This window comes from Archocentrus centrarchus, chromosome 11 (assembly GCF_007364275.1).
Source record: "Archocentrus centrarchus isolate MPI-CPG fArcCen1 chromosome 11, fArcCen1, whole genome shotgun sequence".
Lineage (NCBI taxonomy): Eukaryota > Metazoa > Chordata > Actinopteri > Cichliformes > Cichlidae > Archocentrus > Archocentrus centrarchus.
Genome location: NC_044356.1, coordinates 36,432,795 through 36,452,590, shown reverse-complemented (window position 1 = coordinate 36,452,590; position 19,796 = coordinate 36,432,795). Strand labels below are relative to the sequence as shown.

The 19,796-nt window shown below is 43.8% G+C and overlaps 1 protein-coding gene across 1 annotated transcript in view; it reads left to right on the top strand.

Moving 5' to 3' along the window:
• The window catches only part of rxrba (retinoid x receptor, beta a), a 40,828-nt gene extending 22,382 nt beyond the window's left edge, over positions 1-18,446 (top strand). Inside the window, 5 exon segments of the mRNA XM_030742004.1 lie at positions 13,257-13,348; positions 13,450-13,495; positions 13,497-13,525; positions 13,528-13,552; positions 17,536-18,446. Coding sequence (XP_030597864.1) covers positions 13,257-13,348; positions 13,450-13,495; positions 13,497-13,525; positions 13,528-13,552; positions 17,536-17,683 — 340 coding nt within the window. The 3' untranslated portion in view covers positions 17,684-18,446.
• The last annotated feature ends 1,350 nt before the right edge of the window (positions 18,447-19,796 follow it).

The window sequence follows — 19,796 nt, the reverse complement described above, 5'->3', positions numbered from 1 at the left end:
AATATTTTGACGGGGAAGGGGTCCTTCCAGTACAGAATGATTGCTAGTGCAGTGCTCGCTAGCAGTATATCCGGAAGCTGAAGTAGAGAAAAAAAATAACAGCTGAAATTCTCAGCACAGCGAGCACAACACACAAACATGGTAGAGAGCGGTGGAGGCGGAAAAACATGTCAGTGATGATCCACTTAGTGTTAAAGGGAATCCGTCACAGCGACGGAGAAACTGAGGGTTTTTTTTCTAAGTCCTGATCCCGACTCCAGTCCAGTAGGTGGTGGTAATGCAGCTCTGGTTTGGTCAACCACAAACCCACAAGAAGAAAACGTCGGCAGAGAACTGTAATGCAACTAATGTGAGCCAAACACTATTTAATGGATTGGATTGCATTTTTTTATTTCTTTCCGATCCAGTTATTTAGGCCAGGATCAGACCGATACTGAATATCAGATTGGCGTGTGCTTATGGATGATATTTCATTGTCATACATACTCGTATAGACTTCTTACTCAGAAGGCCCTGAAGTGCAAAATATTGGTGAAAAAAACCCACCACACATAACAAGAACTGCAAAACACATCATTAACTAGATAAACTAAAAAAAAAAAAAGAATACTAATTTCAGAAAACACAACAACACCGTGTCAACACTAATATTCAATTCAATTTTATTTATATAGTGCCAAATCACAACAAACAGTCGCCTCAAGGTGCTTTGTATTGTAGTTAAAGACCCTACAATAATACAGAGAAAACCCAACAGTCAAAACGCCCCCTATGAGCAGCACTTGGTGACAGTGGGAAGGAAAAGCTTCCTTTAACAGGAAAGAAACCTCCAGCAGAACCAGGCTCAGGGAGGGGGGGTCATCTGCTGAGAGGGGGCTGAGGGGAGAGAAAGACATGCTGTGGAAGAGAGACAGAGATTAATAACAATCAATGATTAACTGCAGAGTGGAGTATAAACAAAGTAAATAAGGTGAATGAAAGGAAACAGTGCATTATGGAACCCCCCAGCAGCCTAGGCCTATAGCAGCATAAATAAGGGAGGGTTTCAGGGTCACCCGATCCAGCCCGAACTATAAGCTTGATCAAAAAGGAAAGTTTTAAGCCTAATCTTAAAAATAGAGAGGGTTGTCTGTCTCCTGAATCCAAGATGGAGCTGGTTCCACAGAAGAGGGGCCTGAAAGCTGAAGGCTCTGCCTCCCATTCTACTCTTAAGTATCCTAGGAACCACAAGTAAGCCAGCAGTCTGAGAGTGAAGTGCTCTGTTGGGGTGATATATGGTACTATGAGGTCTTTGAGATAAGATGGGGGCCTGATTATTCAAGACCTTGTATGTGAGGAGAAGAATTTTAAATTCTATTCTAGATATAACAGGGAGCCAATGAAGAGAAGCCAATATGGGAGAAATCTGCTCTCTCTTTCTAGTCCCTGCCAGTACTCTAGCTGCAGGCATTTTGGATCAGATGAAGGCTTTCAGGGAGCTTTTAGGACAGGCCTGATAATAATGAATTACAATAGTCCACCCTAGAAGTAATAAATCCATGAATTAGCTTTTGAGTATCACTCTGAGAAAGGATGTTTCTAATTTTAGAAATATTGCGCAAATGCAAAAAAGCGGTCTTACATATTTGTTTAATATGTGCATTGAAGGACATATCCTGGTCAAAAAGGACACCCAAGATTTCTCACAGTGTTAGCCAAGCCAATTTATTTATAGAGCACTTTAAAACAGTAAGCACTGACCAAAGTGCTGAACATGGAAGAATAAAAACAACAAAAGACAAACGTAAAAGTCAACACCCAGAAATAAGAGCATCAATAAAATATAAAAATAAATAAGAGCATCAGTAACATAAAAATAAAAGAGCAGCAATAAAATAAAAATAAAATACACAATCAAAAGTCAGGATAAAATTAGACTAAAAAAACAAATAGATACATAAGAAATTAAATACACTGCGATACAAACATCTCCTATTACTGGAGGCCAAAGTAATGCCATCCAGAGTAAGTATCTGGTTTGACACCATGTTTTTAAGATTTGTGGGGCCGAGTACAAGAATTTCAGTTTTAATCTGAATTTAGAAGCAGGGAAATTAGAGGTCATCCAGGCCTTAATGTCTTTAAGACATTCCTGCAGCTTAACTAATTTTTGTGTGTCATCTGGCTTCATTGATAGGGTAAAGCTGAGTATCATCTGCATAACAATGAAAATTGATGCAATGCTTTCTAATAATACTGCCTAAGGGAAGCATGTATAATGTAAATAGAATTGGTCCTAGCACAGAACCCTGTGGAACTCCATAATTAACCTTAGTGTGTGAAGAAGACTCCCCATTTACACGAACAAATTGGAGTCTATGAGATAAATATGATTCAAACCACTGCAGTGGCAGTACCTTTAATACCTATAGTTGCTCTAATCTCTGTAATAAAATGTTATGGTCAACAGTATCAAAGCTGCACTGAGGTCCAACAGGACAAGAACAGAGATGAGTCCACTGTCAGAGGCTCTAAGAAGATCATTGGTAACCTTCACTAATGCTGTTTCTGTACTGTGATGAATTCTGAACCTGACTGAAACTCTTCAAATAAACCGTTCCTCTGCAGATGATCAGTTAGCTGTTTTACAACTACTCTTTTAAGAATCTTTGAGAGAAAAGGAAGGTTGGAGATTGGCCTATAATTAGCTAAGACAGCTGGGTCAGTGATGGCTTTTTAAGTAGAGGTTTAATTACAGCCACCTTGAAGGCCTGTGGTACATAGCCAACTAATAAAGACTGATTGATCATTTTTAAGATTGAAGCATCAATAATTGGAAAGACCTTTGAACAGTCTAGTAGGAATGGGATCTAACAAACATGTTGCTGGTTTGGAAGAAGTAACTATTGAAGTTAACTCTGAAAGATCAACTGGAGCCAAAGAGTCTAAACAAATACCAGCAGTGCTGAAAGCAGCCGAACATGAAGATAAATCTTTGAGATGGTTTAAATAATTTTTTCTAATGTCTAAAATTTTATTTGTAAAGAAATCCATGAAGTCACTACTAGTTAAAGTGAAAGGAATACTCAGCTCTACAGAGCTCTGACTCTTTGTCAGCCTGGCTACAGTGCTGAATACAAATCTGGGGTTGTTCTTATTTTCTTCAATTAATGATGAGTAGTAAGATGTCCTAGCTTTACGAGGGCTTTTTTATAGAGCAACAAACTCTTTTTCCAGGCTAAATGAGCATCTTCTAATTTAGTGAGACACCATTCCCTCTCCAGCTTACGGGTTATCTGCTTTAAGCTGTGCGTTTGTGAATTATACCACGGAGTCAGGCACTTCTTTTTTTTTTTTTTTTTTTTTTTTTTTTTAGCCTGTCATGTCTGGTAGATCTTGCAAGCAGAACTGTGATCTGAATGCGTTGTTGTGCCAAACATATTTGCTATTTCAAGATGAGCTCTATAGGTTCTCAATAGGCTCTTCTTGTTGTTGTTTTAACCCTTTATTTTATTTATCTGAGTTATTTTTCCACATACTATGTAACAGCCAGAGCTGACAGGCTGAAGAAGAGGAAAAAAAGAGAAGAAAAGGGAGAGAGAAAGGGAGCAAAAAAAAAAAGGGGAAAGAGCACAAGTCTATTAATCAGATACTTCATCACTTTAACATATAAAAAAAATACTATCAATACTTGCAAAAATAAATTGTGTGTGAAAAACAAAAACTAACAAAGCATGTTACGCACACCAACAATTTTGTTGTGAGTTGTGATTGAGTGGGCGTTTGTGTCTGTGTCATGTTTGTGTCTGTGTTCATGGAACGTACTTACCAATGAGGGCAAAACGCTGCAGCTCCACCCATTCAGAAGCCAGAGGCAGGTACGGAAAGCCCCCAGAACCCCAGGCCACCAGCCGCCCACCAAGGGCCAGGAAGACCCCCGGCCACTCAGTCCAAAGACAACCGCACACAACCCCAGCAGACGGGAAGAGGGTGGTACCTCAGACGGAGCCCCCCAGTCGACGGAGGCGAGGGCTCCGGGAACCAAGGCGATGAGAAAGCCAGCCCCCCCCCAGCGGCCAGCCCCCCTGCACTGGCCGGCGGCAGGGCTCCCCGGGCCCACGGCACCAAGGACCGGCCCGACCCTCCCACAGAGCCCCCCCCCACGCCGAAGAAGCCAACGCAGCCCCGCACCGCAACCCCAAGGGGGGCAGGCCAGTACCCACGCCAGACACACCAGCCCCACCCAGGGAACCCCGAGGCAAACCCCAATCCCAGGGGGTAGGGGGGAGGAGGCAACCAGCAAGGAGCGGCCAGGAGGCAAGGCACAAGGCCCAGACCCAGGTCCAGGCCATACATACAAAACCACCCCAGGACACCCGTGTACACATTTTATACACAGATACTCATACATGCCCATACATACTTAACCACACACAGATATGCCATACATACACATTCACTCACCCACCATACTCACGGAGACGGTGGACAAATACACAAAGACACACATTGCATCCATAGCTACCCACCCTCTGAAGGCGGGCAAGTGGAAACCCCCCAGGTGCCAACAGCGACCCCCATGGACGCCACCAGCCCGGTCCCAAGGAACCACCCGACCCCTACCCCGGGCGAGACGCAAGAAATCGGGTGTGTAAGATGACCCATACACCCTCCTCCCTTCCCCAACTTGTAGGTCTATGTGTGTTAATGTTGTGAGTGAATGAGGTGTATAGGGTGCAGTTAAAATTGAGGGGACAGTTATGCCACAAGCCGCCAACTGTTGGTCGTCAGCGCTTGCCCACACTGCCCCCCCAAACCCTCCATGTCTAAAGTGCAAATAAATTTGGAGACAGACAGTTGACGAGGATCCGAGTGGGGCCACCTCAGCGGCCTCTCATCAACCTCTGAGTAAACATGCCTGCCCCAAAGGTCCTATGTGTATCAGGGTGTAAGTGTTATGTTTGTGAGTTTATATGACTAAGTGCAATTAAACGGAGAGGCAAGTGGGTGGTGCAGCTCTCCACGTGGCCTCTCCATCTACATCTGTGAGTGATGGGTATTCTGTGTGTGTGTGTTTTGTGTATGGGGAGGGGGAGGGGGGGGGGGGGCATATGACCAGGAAAAATCCTGGAAGAAGAGAGCAGCTGGCCCGCTTGGCTCAATAGGGCAACCCCGACCTCCCACACCCCAGCACAGGGCAGGGGGAGGTGAGCCCGGGGCCGCGGTGACAGCATCCCGGAGCACTGCCAGCACCCGAGGTTTGCGCCCTCGCCCCACCGCAGAGGGCGGCCCGCTCCTCTAGATTGCCCATTCACTCAACATAGACACAACAGCGACAGGACATACTGGCCTGGGCATGGGAAATGCAGTGGCCCAGTCCCCCCCAACCACACCCACCGCGGCCCCATCCCCCACCCCCCCCCCCCTGCAATGCAGGCACCCCAGGGCCCCAAAAGCGTTAGACCGGACATCCCGACGTCAGGCCAACCCACCCCACCCGGCGGCGCGGCCGGGACAGCAGAGGCCCCCCCCGCGCCAGGGGGGCCCACCGGGAGCCGGCGCGGCCCCAGTGCCGGGGCCCCAGACCCCAGCCCCCAAGCCACACAGGGAAGACCAGCCACCCGACCGAGGGCCGCACCACCCCCCCAAGCCCCCCGCCCACACCCCAGGACCGAAGGCAGCACCATCCAAGCCCCCACCACCATCAACCAGGACAGGCACACAGACATCACCAGAAGGTCGCCCCAGGACCCCAGCCCCAGGAGGCTACCAGCTACCCAGGCCCCCGGAGTCCCCCCCCACCCCAGGCACTTCTGATTTGAAGCTTTCCTTTTCAGAGGAGCCACAATATCCAAAGTCATACGCAGGGAGGATGTAAAACTATTGACGAGATAACCGACCTCACTGGGAGCAGAGTTTAGGTAGCTGCTTTGCACTGTGTTGGCACATGGCACTGAAGAGCATAACAATGAAGGAATTAGATCCTTAAACTTAGTCACAGCACTTTCAGAAAGACTTCTACTGTAATAAAACTCATTCCCCACTGCTGTGTAATCCATTAAAGTAAATGTAAATGTTACTAAGACATGATCAGACAGGAGGGGGCTTTTAGGGAATACTGTTAAGTCTTCAGTTTCTATGCCATATGCCAGGACAAGATCCAGAGTACGATTAAAGTGGTGGGTGGGCTCGTTTACATTTTGAGAGAAGCCAATTGAATCTAACAGATTAAATGCAGTGTTGAGGCTGTCATTTTCAGCATCTACATGGATGTTAAAATCACCCACTATAATTATCTGAACTGAGCACTAAAATCAGATAAAAAGTCTGAGAATCAGACAGAAACTCTTGAGTAAGGACCAGGTAGACGATAGATAATAACAAATAAAACAGGTTTTTGAGTTTCCCAATTAGGGTGGACAAGACTAAGAGTCAGGCTTTTAAAAGAATTAGAACTTTGTCTGGGTCTTTGATTAATTAATAAGCTGGAATTGAAGATTGCAGCTAATCCTCCTCCTCGACTGTGCTTCGAGCATTCTGACAGTTACTGTGACTCGGGGGGGTTGATTCATTAAACTAACATATTCATCCTGCTGTAACCAGGTTTCTGTAAGGCAGAATAATCAATATGTTGATCAATTATTAAATCATTTACTAATAGGGACTTGGAAGAGAGAGACCTAATGTTTAATAATCCACATTTAATTGTTTTATTCTTTGGTGCAGTTGATGAAGCTGTATTAATTATTGTTTTTGAATTTTTATGCTTAATAGCTTTTTGCTGATTTTAGCTTTGGTTTTTGGTGGTCTGGGGAGCAGGCACCGACTCTATGGGGATGGGGTTTTGGGGGGAGGCAGGAGGAGAGAAGCTGCAGAGAGGCGTGTAAGACTGCAGCTCTGCTTCCTGGTCTCAACCCTGGGTAGTCAGTTTTTAGGAGGGTTAATAAATAAATTGGCCAGGATTTCTAGAAATGAGAGCTGCTCCATCCAAAGTGGGATGGATGGCCGTTTCTTCTAACAAGACAGGTTTTCCCCAGAAACTTGGCCAATTATCTATGAAGCCCACGTCGTTTTTTGGACACCACTCAGACAGACAGCGATTCAAGGAGACATGCGGCTAACATGTCGCTCCTGGTCTGATCGGAGTGACCTCCGATTGCCGTAAGCTGGGTGTCAGTTACTGCCGACGTGAATAACGATCGTACCAAATCTACGATTAGCCTTAGCCAGCAGTTTCGAATTTCCATGAATTTCGCCTCGCCTTCTGCCCCCTGGAAGACATTTGACTATGGTCGCTGGTGTCTCTAGCTCCACGTTTCTCAAAACAGAGTCGCCAATAACCAGAGGTTTGTTTCTCAGCGGGTGGTTGCAGAGTGGAGAAAACGGTTAGAGACGTGAACAGGTTGGTGGTGTACCCGGGGGCTTCTGCTTAGGACTACGCTTCCTCCTCACCGTCCCCAGCCGGCCCTGTTTTCCCCTGCTGCTCGGGATCTACTGGGGGGAGCTAATGGCGGCTAAGCTACCATGGTCCGCACCCGCTACAGGGCCCTGGCTAGCTATAGGATTTTGCTGGTAATGAGTCAGCTAAGCTACTAGCTGCGCCAAGCTAGCGAATTTCTAAAAACAAATAAAGTGAATAATGTGAATACAGGTGATTCAGCAAAGAGTATGCTAGATAAAGTAGGTGAAGATTACACTAAAATATGTTGTTATCCAGATAGATCGAGTTATACAGATTTAACAGCTAAGAGACAGCAAAACCTGACTGTGCTCCGAAACAGGAACAGGAAGTGATACAATACCGCAGTGAGAGCCAACACCAAGTGACAGCGCCGCCTAATGACGCGAAATATAGTGTTCACACCTAACAACAACTCTGGTGTTAAAAGTATCGGCTTTCTTTTTAGTTTAGACAGAAAGTGATTACATATCCTTTCTTTTCCCCATCACATGACACCCTACCCTTTTTCTTTTAAATGTATGTTTATTATCCCACCTTTATTTGATAGTTAACAGTAACGAGTAGACAGGAAAGGGGGGGGGGGGGGGGGGGGCATGCAGCAAAGGCCCACAGGTCGGACCCCAACCCAGGCCTCTGCATTTCAGTAGTGGCGGCTCCAGAAATATTTTATTTGCAGGTGCTAAGCGGGGGGATAAGCATTTTACTGAGGGTGCTATGAAGGATCATTTGTTCTTTCAGTTCTCAACACACACAGGAACAAGCTATTTTCTTCGGGGTGTTAACGGGGTCCTATGACTTTTCCAGGGGGAGCTATAGCACCCTCTAGCGCCCCCTGGCACCGCCACTACATTTCAGCCATATTTTATGTGGTCGCCTGCTCGACCAGTGAGCTAAACCAGTGTGCACATAATGCTTTTTTTTTTTTTTTTTTTTCCAACCAAATACACAGTTCTTGCTTAGTGGCGTTTAATTGAATTGAATACTAAATTACAGTCATTAAGCACCAGAAAGATGGAGCATAATGAGCACCGAGAGAAAACCAGCACCCCCTGACCTCTGGTCAGATACTCTCCACATTTATGTGAAAATAAATCGATTTTAACAATGACACAGGCTGACAGCACCTCTGCTTTACTTTGTTGTGCGTTGTCTTTCTGAAATGTGTTTCCTTTTTTTCCCTCCTTTTTTTGTGTGTGGTTAATTTGCTGCCCTAAATGTTGAACTTTGCACGTCAAGCCTCTGCTCTTCTTCCAATCGTTCAGTGACATTTACTCGAGTTACTTTGCCAGATCTATTAACATTAGCTATCAGATCTCTTAAAAATTCAGGGGCCTTGTTATAAACTGTTTCTCTGCTGTCCTGCATTTGGCTCATAAAATTTATCATGACAGTCTGCTTATTTAATATGTGCATCTTGCTGAACCTTATGTGGGCTTGCACAGAGGTCTGCATTTAGCAGCGTCTGACGGTATAAAATCACTGCAAACATATCGGTGCAAACATATTGTAATATCACAGAGTTTAACCGTAACAGATCACATGTAAGCATGGACCTCCTGTACAGCTGAAGGAATACTGTACTGTAACTGTGTCATTGTAATAACACACTGTGATTGAATACACAGGGCGCACAATGCTGAGGTTGGGGCCATATTTGACAGGTAATTACGCCACTACACAAACACTTTTCTTAAACCCCTCCTCTTTGAATCCACATTTAAACAACCAAAGCTGAAAGGTAGATGCTTTTAGACTTTTCTGCAGCTGCAAAGATATCATAGCTGTGTAAGTCTGAACAACAGCTACTAAAAACTAAGCTGCAGGCGTACCGTTTGACACCATTGTTTTGTCGCTTTGAATGCATCCTGTTGCCAAGTCCGTTGCACTTTGAAAATGCACTCTTAATGTGTCAAGTCTTTGTTGAGCTTAGACTGTTGTGAGTGAAACAAAATGTGTGGAGTGCCTTGTGAAGCTAGCTTTCTCAGAGCATTAATAACCTAGGGTTATAATGAAATACTGTATCACTCAAGTACTCAGTTAACTTTAAGATCCCTCAATTTATTATGGAGGTGTTGTTGGCCCTCATCAGTAATATTCCCTCTGATGGGAAATACCCGCAGTATAACAATAATGACATGTACTCTGGGTTTGTTAGTGTGTATAACATGATTGATTTGACAGTGTGCTGTATTGTGTGTTCAGGTGGTGTCTGTTAAAAATTCCCCATCATTAAAAACAGATGTTCATCTCTGATTGTGATGGAGAAGCAAACAAGCGTCCTTAGTGATCATCACCTCATCCTCTTACTTCCTCTTTCTTTCCTCTCCACCTGATAACTTGGACTGCACAACACATCCGATAAAGCTCAATAAACGCACTGAATAAAATGCATGAAAATGTTACTGTGAAATTTTCATGTAGGTTTTGTTTTTGTTGGATGCATGCGTTCATTCATGCAGCCACGACCCTGCCGTTCCACAGCGTTGATTTTAAAAGTTTTTCATCAAAACTTGTTGGCAGCGTATTAGAATCCAGAGTTTTTATTTCTTGACTGGACTTTAATATCTTTATTTTATACTAGGTCTCTGTGCAGCTCCTCACTTCATCCACTGCCTCAGTTGAGCCATTTTAGCTCCTCTCCTGTTTTTAAGCCACATTTCTTCTCACTGGTTGTGCCTTTTTAAAGAGGAGGCGTGAACAGCAGATAGGTGGCGCTGTTGTCCTCACAGCCACAGTTGTGTGCTCGAGATGACCGTGTTAACCCCTTAACTGGCAGCTGATAAATCAGCAAAAACGCCTGAAAAAGCATACCCAAATTAAATCAGCTGCTGTTCCTGAACTCTTTGGAGTAGATGCAAAAGCTTGGTCTCTTTGTAAAGAAGACAAGCTATATTTTTCGTTTCTGCAGTCAAAAATGCTGTAACTGTAATGAGTATGTAGCTATTAAGTTTGGAACACAGAAAAATTAGACAATTTTTACCTCGCCTGGATTTTTCCTGTTAGTTTTTATCTAATTACACACTGAGTGTAGAAGGTATGGATTGGAAAATATAATGAAGCTGTAGAATGAAGTCTTTTTACCGTGGATTTCAAATTTTATCAAGATAGCACAAAAACCTACTGTTTTGTAAAGGTTTTTGTGTGTTGATCTCCGGTATGGTCTTGCTTGTGCCATTTGGAGATGGCCAAGTGCCACATGTGAGCAGCCTTTGTTGTACAAACTTCAAATGGCTGTAACTCATCAATGCTTCAACATACAGTCATCAATAAGGGCTCTAATCAAAGATACTACCCTGAGGAATCCTCTGATATACACAAAGTTACTGATAGTACAAATTAATTATAATTATAGACATATAAATCAGAGGTTGCCCTAATTTGTAAAAGAAGGAAAATGTTAGGCCTTCATTCACACACCCCCCCCCCCCCCGTCTATTTTCAGTGATTCCTTCACACACACAAAACAAATAAATTATATTGATCAAAAGTTACAGTAAATGTAAACACTACATATACACATAAAATAAAAAACCACAATCCTCCCAATAGTCCTTCTCTGATACACAACTTACAACCCCCCCCCCCCCCCCCCCCCCCCCCCCCCCCCCCCCCCCCCCCCCCCCCCCCCCCCCCCCCCCCCCCCCCACAAACAAAGCGTACCGTATTTTTTGGACTATACGTCGCTCCGGAGTATAGGTCGCACCACAGCCAAAAATGCATAATAAAGAAGAAAAAAAACATAAATAGGTCGCACTGGACTATAAGTCGCACTTTTTTGGGGGGGGGTTGATATAATCCGAGACCCAGAGCAGAAATTCCATCTTGAACGGCAATTTAAAATAATAATGGATTAAAGAACAGGACGAACACGGTTACGCCTACGTTATGCTAACGTAGCACATTCAGCTACATGACGCACAACGAACACGTGTTCGGTATGGTTAACGTAACATTAAGTTATTCAGATAACCATAGCATAAAGAACATACTAACAGTTAACCCAAACCATCAATCCATTGATTCTCATCCTCGGTGTCACTTCTAAACATTCCGTACACTCCGTAGACGAAGCGCAGCTTCCCCTCTTCTGTGTCGCGGTTAGTCAGACTCGTCGTCAGCTGCAGTTCCAATTATTCCAGCCTTTTTGAATCCCAACAGGATGGTTTGTCACTGAAGCCCATGTTTTCTTGATCCATCCATGACTTCCAGGAAAGTTGGGTGGCGCATTCTCCCAGTTGCCGTTAAGCTGTGCTCTCCATCCATCATCCACTGCGCCCACAGTTACGCAAGACTGCCTTAAAAGCTGCAGTTCACGGAGATGTCAAGTATCTGAGTATTTTGGTTCATGTGTTATAAATGTCACATATACCGTCGCTCCGGAGTATAGGTCGCACCTCCAGCCAAACTATGAAAAAAGTGCGACTTATACTCCGGAAAATACGGTACAGAAAGCCCACCACAAAGCATCAAGCTTTCTATAAAACTTTAGACATTTAACTGGTCAAAAAAAGCTCTGAGCCTTTGTCCTCCTCATCCTCATTACCATCTAAACGGCATATAATACGACAACGAGCTGAGAATAAAACATAACACGTACCGTGGTTCCACCGTTGGAGTACAGCTGTTCGTTCGGGAGATTCCGTAAAACCGTCAAATCAGCGAGTAAATCCTCTAATAAACATTAATCCACTCTCGTGAGTCATTTCGTCACCTTCGTTGAATAAATATAGTCTGTTTTTGATGCATTCCGACAATCCGTTGGCGAGAAAAAGCTTTGTAAACACTGTTTACGCACGCACGACTGCACACAGACTCTCACTTCCTGCTCAGTTATCACGCATGGAGGACGCACTGGGTTACGCAGGCAGTTTATGGTTTCATATGAAAGCCCACCCCATAGTGCCATATACCCACGTGTCAGGAATTTATTATTGGCTATACATCTGTGGTTTCGGATTTTGGGTCAGAGTCCGACTAATCAGAACGATTGGACAAGATTTGGGGGCATGTCCAGAAAAGGTCACATGACACTGTCTGTTATTATTGGCTCTGTGGAGAACCCAGTTCATAACATGAATTGGACAAATGAGGTGTCAATCCAATTCTGAGGGTCTAGTCTGTCATATAAAAGTATCGTAAGGGCGAACGGCAGCGTTACTGTGACGCTATGAGGCTTCAAAGTCGGAAATCGCTACAGAGGGCCCGCGGGCGGCCCTTGCCAACTTGTTAACAGGTTGTTAACAGGTTAAGGATATAAAAATTAACACCTATTAAACAGTAATAAAGCGTCAGATGTTTCCCTTTATGCATTCCTTAAAATGAATTTTGTTTGTGTTCTCACCTCTGGAGTAACTTTATTGGTCTAAGGGTGTGTCTGTGTTTGTGCGATACTTCAGAAATGAGTAGTTTCGAACCCGGGACGTCTCGCCTCCTGAAAGCATCAGCTGACGAAAGTCTGAAACTTAATAAGTGCTCACATTTTTTTCTCCAGCCATTTTCATTTCCAGCCCAACTATGTGAAAAATAAGAACATAAACTGTAACAATACAGCCACAGGTACAGCTGCAGAACCAGCACAGTTTCAGCCACGGCCTAACCTGGAACATAAGTATTGAGAAGTAACCAATAATAGCATTGTATGAGTCTGGAGTCTGGTTTATCTTAACATTTCCCAGGTACTCTGTCTTATTTTAGTGATTCCTCCCTCTTTTTTCTTCTTCCCTGGCAAATTCCTTTGCCTTTTTCCTTCTTTTCTGCTTTTTCCTGCTGCTTCCAATTGGGATTTCCCTTTGCATATCTGCTCTCCTCTCTTCAGGGTTTTGACAGAGCTTGTTAGCAAAATGAGAGACATGCAAATGGACAAGACAGAGCTGGGCTGCCTTCGAGCAATCATTCTCTTCAACCCAGGTACGTGTCATCATGTGAAAATATCATTTGGAAAAATGAAGGAATTTTAAAATCGAAAAGTGATGTTAAGATAAGAAGAATGTTCTTTTTTGTATTTGAAGATGCTAAAGGTTTATCCAACCCCAGTGAGGTGGAGCTCCTCAGAGAGGGTGTATGCATCTCTGGAGGCTTACTGCAAAAGAAGTATCCCGATCAGCAGGGCAGGTAAGCTTTGACACAAGCTCTGCTGCTCTGGCATACCCACATCCACTCATCAGCTTTACATGTCACTGCTGCACAGAGCAAACTGGCTTTGCTGGTGTATTAGTTTATGTTCATTGCAAAAAAGTAAAGTCCAGCTCGATTTGGGGCATCAGTGTGTAGCTTCTTCCCGTCAGGTTTCATTTTCAAGTAAAGTAACCGGTCGGGTTTTGACTGCGAGTCTGAACACACCACTGTGAGCTGTAACTGATGTGAAGACCAGTAAAGGTGTCTAATATCATGGGCAGCATTAAGGGCTGCCACAAACAAAACTAGCTATCATTTTCTCCAGACTTGATCTGGAGCATTTTTGCATTCAATACATCACACATCTTTGATATTGGATGCTTAATGGCTCCTCTGCTGCACAGTTTCAGAGATGATTGACACATGCCCACATTCGTCTACAACATTGCAAATGCTGAGCTGCACTCGACAAAACAGACGCCTTCTCTCCTCCAGAATTCAAAACAAAACCAATTCGGTCGCTCGTCAGGAAAAATAAATCTGTTTCTGGAATAGAATTGAACACCTTTATTGTTATTATACAGAATGTACAATGAGATTGGAGGGCTACAAGTAATAAAGTAAGTATATACATAAACTTCTCATTTTGATTGTGCATGATTGTGTTGAACGCTGAGCTGTAATCCACAAAGAGCATACGAGCGTAGCTCTGCTGCTGCTCCAAGTGGCTCAACGCAGAGTGCCACAGCGATGGCATCCTCTGTGGATCTGTTGCACAGGGATGATTGTGACTGTTTTTAGGCAGGGGGGATGCCTGCTTGGGCCAGGGAGAGGGTTGAAAATCCTGGTGAGAATCTGGGTGAGCTGGTGGACACACGCTCTGATCACCTTGCCAGGTACTTCCGTCTGGTCCAGCAGCCTTCCTGGGGTTCACTGCCAAGAGCACGCGCCGTACCTCATGCTCCTGGAGGGTGGAGCCTGGTGGGTGGGGACAGGGCAAGAGCAGATGGGTGGTCCTGAGGTGTCCTCAAAGCGAGCAAAGAAACAGTTACCATATTTTTCGGACTATAAGTCACACTTTTTTTCATAGTTTGGCCTGGGGTGCCACTTGTATGTGAAATTATTAACACATTAACCAAAATACTCCAGCCACTTGACATCTCCGTGAACCCGAGCGTTAAGGCAGTCTTGCGTAACCTGTGGGAGCAGTGGATGATGGATGGAGAGCACAGAGAATGCGCCACCCAACTTTCCTGGAAGTCATTGGCTGTATCAACAAAACATGGGCTTCAGTGACAACCGAAACCAACCTGTCGGGATTCAGAAAGGCCAGAATAATTGGAACTGCAACTGACAACGAGTCTGACGAAAGCGATACAGAAGAGGAAGCGGCGCTTCGTCTACCTACGGAGTGTGCGGAGTTTTAGAAGTAACACTGAGGATGAAGAAATTCAGTGGATTGATGGTTTGGTAAACTTGTTAGCATGCTCTTTATGTTATTGTTATCTGAATAACTGTTAATGTTACGTTAACATACCAGACATGTACTCAGTTCATTGTGCGTCATGTAGCTGAATGTGTTACGTTAGCATAACGTAGGCGTAACCCTGTTCAGCCCGTTCTTTAATCCATTATTAATTTTAAAATGCCTTTCAAGATGGAATGTCTGTTCTTGGTCTTGGATTCTATCAAATAACCCCCCCCCCCCCCAAAAAAAAAAAAAAAATGCGAGTTATAGTCCAGTGCGACTTGTATGTTTTTTTCTTCTTTATTATGCATTTTTTGGCTGGTGCGACTTATACTCCGGAGCAACTTATAGTCCGAAAAATACGGTATGTTTCCTCTGCTAGTGACAACACTCAGGTCCTCCTGCGGTCACATCACAGCCTCTGAAGTTTGTGATGCTCTGAATGCCCTGCCCTCCTGTGTGTTATTGCTGGACAGATGGGACTCTATTCTCCTCCTGTAGTCCGCCTTGGCTTTTTTAATTCCTCTTTTCAGGTCAGCTCGAGCAGCGCTGTACAGAGGCTCGTCACCTGACCTGAAGGCAGCATCGCGGGTTTTGAGAAGAGAACGGACCTGGCTGTTCATCCAGGGTTTCTGGTTAGGGAAAACCCGGATGTTTTTGCTAACAGTCACATTTCCGATATAGAACTTAATGTAGTCCAGTACCGTCCCTGTGATTGTTTCCGGGTCCTCGTGTTCGAATAAGTCCCAGTCTGTGTGTGTGAAGCAGTCCTGTAGGTCGGAGAGTGCGTTTTCAGGCCAGGTTGTAATGGTTTTTACAGTAGACCTGACTCTCTGTCTGAGGAGGGTGTATGTTGGGGTGAGCATAGGGATGGGAATTGATAAGAATTTAGTGATTCCGATTCCGTTATCGATATCCCTTATCAATTTGATTATCGATTCTCATCGGGTTGGTGAAAAAAATATACCACAATTGGGTTGGTTTGCATGAACTCTTTTTAATTAAAGTAGAACAAAATTAAAACTGGTATAAAAAAATAAGAATTCCTCTTTATGTGACAGGACATGGAGATTATTCATACAGTATAGTGAAAGCAGTACAGAAAAATAGGGTTGCAAATATTGATTATTCCATGTATTAATCGAGTGATCTGATTAGAAATACTTTTTTCGCATTAACAATCCATCTGCATATTTTAACTTACATAATGCAGGTTTTTTGCTGTGTGAAAGAAAGCGGTGGATGGAGCAGCTACAATGTTGTCTTTTCTTCACTTACTGATCAGGTGGTTGATGAAGAACCTCCAGCTGTTTCAAAGTAAAGGTTTTAACGGTGGTTATAGGAAAAAGTGCTGCTGCTTTGGACGATAGAAAAAACATTTCCTTTCGCTCCATCCAAGCTCATCGGTAACGGCTCCGCCTTTTTGCACTTGCTGCGTGTGCACAGACTGCAGTAAAACAGCTGCTGCTGTTGCTGAAACACTGAAGGTAATTTTGTAATGCTTTTTCTCAAAACTATCGGTGGCGTCCCGAAGCTCGGCTCGTATCTGGGAACTGAGCTCAAGCCGCAGCTCGTATCTCGAGGTACCACTGTAAATGCATCCTCACGTCAATGGAATCGATAAGCAGAATCATTAAGGTAGCAGACTAACAATTCCAAGGAATTGAATTACTTCTCTCAATTTCCATCCCTAGGTGAGCAGCAGGAAAAGATGGTCGGACTGGCCGAGGTGGGGGAGGGGTTTGACTCTGTAAACCTGCTTAATGTTGGAGTAAACATGGTCAAGAGTGTTCTCCCCTCTTGTAGAACATTTAACATGTTGGTGGAATTTCGGGAGTACAGTCTTTAAGTTGGACTTGTTAAAGTCTCCCACGTTAATAAGAACACCGTCGGGGTGGGCCTGCTGCTGTTCGTTAATGGCGTTCAGCAGGAGAGAGGGCATCGTGCTAACATTAGCATCAGGTGGTATGTACACGGCTATGACGATCACTACCGTTATCTCTCAAGGCAGAAAAAAGTGCGACATCTTACAGACATGTACACGAGATCTGGGGATCAATGTTTGTCTATGATTGTCCCGTTGTTACACCAGCCCTCACGCCACCAGTTTAAATGTTAAAAAACATTTAAAGCAATGTCACCATTTTAATTTTAGACCTGAAACAGTGACCCTTATTCGCATAAAGTGGCCTTGGCGTTTATGCACATGAGCAGCAGATAACTCGATTCTTCATCACTTACATAGACACTGAATGGGAAACCTGCAAAGGGCTGATCCTGTGTACACACACAGTAAACATAAATTGATACACTGTTAGATGTCATGGTTATGAACACAAAACATGTTTTCACACTTCCACTCTAGTAAGTTATATTTATGAATCATCCAGGATGCTTTCTTCCTGAAGTTTGAAGAATTATTCATTTTTTAAAATGCATGTCACATGATTAACAGATCTTTGGTCATTGTTTCACATTACTCTCCTCCTCATCGGTTCTTCCTGTCATGCAGGTTTGCAAAGCTCCTCCTCCGGCTCCCAGCACTGCGCTCCATTGGTCTAAAGTGCCTGGAGCACTTGTTCTTCTTTAAACTGATTGGTGATACGCCCATTGACACCTTCCTGATGGAGATGCTAGAGGCGCCTCACCAGCTCACCTAGAGGAGGAGCCGGCTTTGTTCCGGTTGGGATCCAGTGCACACCAGGATCACCAACACGAACCGCCGTGTTGGCTCATTGGCTCTTCTTGTTGGGCCTCACTTAACTGCAGCACCTGCTGGTTTTAATGTACACACAAAAACACACATTCACCCTGGCTACTTGTCTTCACACACGCATGCACATAACTGAAATTGCAACCATGGATGGACATATAACTTATACACAGACGATACAGCTTTGAAAGATAAGTTTCCTGATACTGACACACACACATTTTCACCTTTTTTCCATATCCAGTTTTCCTCCTTATGACTCAAGGAATACGCACCCTTTTTATCTTACATCTACAGTAAATGTCTTAATTTTAATTTTTCCATTTTCACATCTTCATCTCGCAGTGGGTTTTTTCTTGTGTAACTGGTGTACCTCCCCTGCTTTTACTTGGGTTACTTACAGTTGCACCTCTGTATATTATATCCTTTACTAACTGGTTGGTTATTCGTGTATAATTTTAGCTTGAAATCAGGTGCACAGCATTTCAATCAACTGTCCATCATACAAAAAAATTAATTTCTTATTGTCAGGAGGTGCCCTCTAATGGACATGCAAAAACACCCTCCCAATGAGCTCATCCAATCTTGTAAAAATGGAAATGTTTTATGCTTTTTGAATATTCATGCTGAAACTTGTTTAACCCCTTAACTGGCAAGGGCCCGGTGACGGGCCGTTTGTAGTCCCTTTTATATGGCAGGCTAGACCCTCCCATTTTTATTGACATGTCATTCGGCCAATCATGTAACTGGCTGCACCAAATCACCTGACAAAGCTACGTGACGCCCTCTGAGTATTATTGGCTCTGGGAAACCCATTTCTTAACATGATTGGCCGAATGAGGTGTCAGTCAAAATGGGCGGGTCTAGCCTGCCATATAAATGCACTTCATTCGGCCCGCGGACCAGACGCAGCCGATTAATAGGCTATGAAATGGGTTTTTCAGAGCCAATAATAACCAGAAGGCGTTATGTAGTTTTTGTCAGGTGATTTTTTTGCTGCCAGTTAAGGGGTTAAGTTTCTATTTTGAAGTACTGTACTCATGAAATGAGAGCTTTTTCCAAGGCTTTGAAATCCAGGAAAAAGGGGGCCGGGAGGACTTTGAACGGGCAAACGTGGCCCCGCCCACCCTGATGCGCACAGCGGGCTTTGTAAGAAGAATGACTTGAATTTTTTTCTTTTTTTAAGTTTTGATTTTATCCTTTTCTCTACTTTGGCAGATGGTTGGCATTTGAAACAGCTTGAGGCTCAGAGGAAGTACAGCTTCATGCAAGAAAAAAATAGTCTTCATTCAACTTCCCAGTCACTGAACAGCACCTCCTGCTGGTGGTCATTTTTACGCACTTTTGTGAATTGTAACTGTGTAAATGTTTGTTTCCTAGAAATGACCATCTCAGTCATCTAAGATGAACCTGAAGGTACTAAGTGTAGGATTTTCTTATTATTGTGTTGTTGTCAGATGTGATGGCTTTGGTCACATCCTGAGCAAATACCAGGTAGGAAGTTGACTGTAACCCTAAATATATTGACTATATTACCATTACTGCCTAACATGCAGCACAGCTGAACATCTTTATTGGTTGCTTTTAACTACAGAAATTTATATTCAAGCAGTTGAGTGTTGAACATGAAAAAGGAAAAATCATTTTCTCTCTGAACAGTTCTGCGTATAACTGGACCGTCTTCAGTTCAGGGAGACTCTTCAGTAAATAACTGATGCTTGGCTCCTCTGCCTGGCTGTTACTGTAGTTTGAGAGACATGCTGTGCTCTAAAGCAGGATTCAAAATGTTGAAACTTTGTGCAATACAAAAAGCAGCAGCTGGGATCTGAAACCGTCTGACTATGGCAACATTTCACCTTAGTATCAAATTCGGCCATTTGTGTAATTCTGCAGCCAATGCTCACTATGAGGATGTAGATTGTTGAAGACTGTTTGCAAGGGTCCTTTTGTTTGTGGCATATATATATATATATATATATATAAAAAAGGAAATCCTACACCTACTACCTGCTCTTTCAGAACTTTACTCACTGTGTTTGGGCTTGGTGCTTGCAACTTTT